This window comes from Benincasa hispida, chromosome 10, assembly GCF_009727055.1.
Source record: "Benincasa hispida cultivar B227 chromosome 10, ASM972705v1, whole genome shotgun sequence".
In the NCBI taxonomy this organism is placed as follows: Eukaryota; Viridiplantae; Streptophyta; class Magnoliopsida; order Cucurbitales; family Cucurbitaceae; genus Benincasa; species Benincasa hispida.
The window spans coordinates 41,894,493-41,899,521 of NC_052358.1; the positions used below are offsets into that span (position 1 = coordinate 41,894,493).

The following is a 5,029-nucleotide window of genomic DNA, read 5'->3' on the forward strand; positions in this document are numbered from 1 at the left end:
AAACCACCACTGATGACCCTGTGCCACAATAACACAGTGAATCGACAAATGAGAGATTATTATTTTTCCTCTCCAGATAGCATATAGCAGACTCCCAAAATGCTATAAAGATAGCGTAAAGCAAGCCACATAGATAGACCACAAATGAGACATGCTAGTTCTTTTCATTTAGAATTTATAAATTTAGTATAGACTATTAAGTCTCCATTTGAGATAGCATTTGAAATCGTAAAAAGCTATTATGAGAAGATCTTAAATACATTCTTTATTTAGTAAAATAAATTATTTAATATTTAGCTTTTCTCAAATTTTACTAACATCTTTACTTTTTAAATAAATATAATTTAATAATATTTTTTAAAATTAATATAATTTGTTAGGTCTATTTTCAAATTCTAATTTATTCATTTTTACAACAATTATTTTTTAAGAAAAATTATGAAATAATTTATATTAAATAAAATTAGTTAAAATTTAAATCACATACAATTTTAAATAAATTATAAATTAACTATCCATGTGAAAATAATTGAAACAATAGACCTAGTTTGGTTCATATAATTAAACTACACCAATTTAGTATTAATTTACCAAACACTATAACTAGTTTTTTTTTTTTGTTTAAAATTAAAATTTATCGGACACTATTTTATTTCATTACACAGCTGATTTTTCTAAAAGCACAGCTGCCACAAATTATTTTAAAAGATACAACAATCCCAAAGGAAACCTAACTCTAATACTAATGGTTAAGAACAACAAATTCCCTCCACATGATATCTCCTCAATGATAGAAATTTTCTACTAATCTAGACATAATCTTTATAAGTATATTTTTGATTGCACCCAAAAGAACCGTTATGTATTAATGAAATAGTTGTTCTCAATTATATACCATGATTCTTTCCCTTCCCTAATCAATATAAGAGCTCTCTTTACCCCTAACATTTAGAATGAAGAAAAATGCCTATATATCATTTGAATATGGGGAAGAAAAGTAAGAGGATGTTGTGATAAAACAAAGATCATTTACTATTTTATTTCTTTAATATTTTTTTCTTGAACATGTGGATTTTTATCTTGGGTGGTAGGATGTGGGATCAATATAATAATTTGGATCGAATTAGACCTTTATAAACATATACAAAAAAAAAAAAAGAAGATATCGTTAAGATGCATCATTTTAGTATTTTATAATTTAAAATAACCTCTAATGATAATTTATAAGAATTTAAATTAAGAAATACTATTTCTCCCTACTTAAAATTAAATTTAAATCACACTTGACATTTCTTGATAGTGGTATACATAGTGGGAAAAAAAACCCTACACAAATTTTTGTTTCTGAAATTGATCAAAAAAAGATTTTTTTTAGTGAAATTTTAATTTATTTAGAAATTTTTTATAGTAAATTTTAAATCATCATCTAGTTTTAATTTTGAAATTGTATGCATCTTAAATCACCGATTAACCTCTCTAGACCACTTACTCTACTACCATTTTAAATTATTGATTGACCTAAAATCTTAAACTAGTGAGTTATGATAAATTTAACGTATATCATCTAACAATATATGTAGTAATGACCCTAATTAGAAATCTCGAAAAGTCGAGTCATTATATATGCATACAATAAGACATAATAAAAAATAATGAGGTAACAATTAGATTAATTTTACATCATATGCATTGAATTGCTAGAAAAGTAATTCTATGGTCTTTTTGACATTATGGTAAGAACACAAAAAATTAAGCATATATATTAAAGTTCCAAAAAGTGGTTAGAAATTAAAGTGAGTAAGAATTAGGTAGGCTCCGACCAAAGAAAAATAATACTAATTTTTTGCGTATACTAATGAATAATCATCAAAATTTATAAAAACAAACCTACCCTTTGTGGATTTTTGGTGGAATTTCCATTGCTTACGTGTCCCATTTTCATACTTTCGTACTACGGTTTTGTACCATTTCATTCCCTTAAATTAAATACCGAATGCAAGTATAGTTTTTATAATTCTAATTATTTATTTTGATAGAAAGTTTGATACAATATTAAACAAAAAAAAAAAAAACGAAATAATATGATAAGTAATATGATTTTTTTTTTTTAAAAAAAAAAAATTCTAGGACTCGAAAGGCCCTATTTTTTAATGTTAAAATTGAATGATGAGAAATTAAGAGGGGCCACCTTATAGAGAAGAAGTTGAAATTTATATCAATTTTTAAAAGTTTTGAAAGAAGAAAATTAGAAACCTTAGATGCTTCTTACAATGTACATTATTTAATTATCATAAATCAACTTTGAAATTATTCATACAAATATTATTTTTTTTCAAAAGTATTAAATTGCAATAAAAAGTAGAGAATCTCATAGCCTAAGGTCAAGACACAGTAACACCACACCTAAAAGAGCCGACAAAAGAATAAGGACAAAAACCATCCAAACCCGCAAAATCCCCAAATCATGTACAATTCATAGAAAAAGATCTCAAGGAGATGAGCTCTCATGAGTACCCTCTATAGAAGTATCTATCTTACTTAAAATAGCAAATAAATCTCAGATCGCACAATCTAACTAACCATTTAGGGAGGACGCAAATGTGCTCAGTGGACACAAAGATTATGCTTGAAGAAGGGAGACTCATACAAATGTTATGATGGTAAATTGCATGATAAAATTTAAGAGCTAAATTGGAACTTATAAAACTATACTCACATTCAATTTTAAAATGAAAACACTCAAAATATCAAAGGACTAGATTATGTATTAATTTTTCCCTAGATTAGGCCTTAGAAGCTACTAAATTTGTTTGGTTTAGCACTTTCATTAATGGACTATACCTAAAAGAGAGATTAGTCTAAAATAATAACATGACTATTGTCCAAGTTTTTTTTTCTTCTTTTTTTCCAAGAAAGCATTACCAAAGAAAGTTCATGTAAAATGATACTTAATTTCAAATTCAAGCCCTTTTATACAAAAGTCATACATAATGACATATTTGGAAGTTATCTCAAATGATAAACAAATCCCATGATAGAAAACAACTCGTCAAAACGACATGGACGAAATTAACCAAAAGCTTCAAATGTCAAACCACTTTTTTCTTCCCATAAGAACCTACCCTTCCACACTATAAAAACAGCCACTTTCTTATCATTTTTCCCGAACACTAATACACAAATAACTCATGTTTGATATTCAAAAGCTTTAGCTTCTTCATCTCTTCTCTTTCCTATACCTAATTCTAGGTCATCTCATGATGTCGGGTTCGTCGATGCTCGAGGAGAACGGCGTAAAGAAGGGGCCGTGGACGCCGGAGGAAGATCGGAAACTAGTGGATTATATTGAGAAACATGGGCATGGGAGCTGGAGAGCTCTTCCAAAACTTGCTGGTTTGAATAGGTGCGGCAAGAGTTGTAGATTAAGGTGGACCAACTATCTTAGACCTGATATCAAAAGAGGAAACTTTTCTGATCAAGAGGAGCAAATTATCATCAACTTACATGCTTCTCTTGGAAACAAGTAAGCTTTTTGAATCTAATCTTTAGATATTAATATCAACTTTATATATATCTAATAACACAAATCTAATTTATTGTTGAGTAAAAATAGTTTAAACACATCCATTTGTTGGAGTTGGTTTTCAACTACTCTTAATTTTAAAATGCATTTGAAGAAGATATATTCTTCATCAATTTTAGTTTTAAAAGCTTATGTTGTTTCCTTGATTACTTGTGTGTGTTTTCCTTTTTTCATATTTTAGTTCATAAACTAGTTCATTCTACATAAAAATTATTTTAGTTATTATTGTTAACTTTTCATTCATGACCCATCATCTAATCTTTCTACTTACAGTTAATTTGTCTTTTTTTATTTTTTTTTTGGTATTGATATTTATCCTTTGAGTAAAGGAAAAAGATATCACTTGAAGTTTTTGCGATGTGATTATAGAAAATTAACGAAACACCTAAACGGGTTTTTTATTTTTTATTTTTTATTTTTTAAAAACAAGTCGTACAAATTTGAAAGTTCAACCACCAAAATTGAATAAAGATAAATTAAGGGATTTGAAGATTCTGAGAAGTTTTTATTTTTGTTTTTGTTTTGCAATTAGATGGTCAATAATAGCGAGTCATCTACCGGGGCGAACGGATAATGAAATTAAGAACTTTTGGAACACTCACTTAAAGAAGAAGCTTCTTCAAATGGGGATTGATCCAGTCACCCACATCCCTATAACTGATCATCATCTCAACACTCTCTCAAATCTTCATCACTTGCTTTCTCTTCCCACATCTCCATGGGACAATCCATTAAGGCTACACAATGAAGCAACTCAACTAGCAAAAGCTCACCTCCTCCAAAATCTTCTACAACTTCTATCCTCCTCTCATTCTTCTCTATCCATTTCCAATAACCTCTTCAACACACAACAAATCTCAGACCTAACTTATAATGATCTCTCCATTGGATCTTCTTTTCAAAACATCCCAATTAACATAGAGCCTCCACAGGAACCACTACCATGTGAGAATTACACAGCGGCCACGGACGGCGTGTTAGGATTCGAAAACAATAGCGATCGAGTGAAGACTTTTTACGACACAAATCAAAATTTAAACTCACTTCCCAACTTGATTCCAGCTTCTCCTGAATGCTCGAAAATTCCAACCACGGTTGAAAATAATTGGGAAAATCTTATAGACGAGGAAGCTTTCGATTCATCCTGGAAACATATTATAAAGTAAGTCTTATGAATATGAATAAAAAGATGAAATTTACCATTACTTTTGTAAGATTCAAAATCACTCCTAAACATACTTAGAGGTGCACTTTTACCTTAAGTGTTCTAAATTATATAATACTTAGACCATGCTTGTTTAGTTGATGTTTTTTTTTCTTCTTTTTTCTTTTTCTCACAGCCAAAGTACTCCTTCTTCGCCATGGACGGTCTCGTAGAGGTTCGGTATCGGATGTCATTTCTTAACAAATCGTGAAGATATGTGAAGAATTTTACGTTTTCTTTGT

At 29.0% G+C, this 5,029-nt stretch overlaps 1 protein-coding gene across 1 annotated transcript; it reads left to right on the forward strand.

The window, feature by feature from the left end:
- Window positions 1–3,198: 3,198 nt before the first annotated feature.
- Window positions 3,199–4,749, forward strand: LOC120088883 (transcription factor MYB93-like). Its single transcript, XM_039046323.1, has 2 exons — window positions 3,199–3,523; window positions 4,116–4,749. The coding sequence occupies exons 1-2, from the start codon at window positions 3,258–3,260 to the stop codon at window positions 4,747–4,749; spliced, it is 900 nt and encodes a 299-aa protein (XP_038902251.1). The 5' UTR covers window positions 3,199–3,257.
- Window positions 4,750–5,029: the final 280 nt, after the last annotated feature.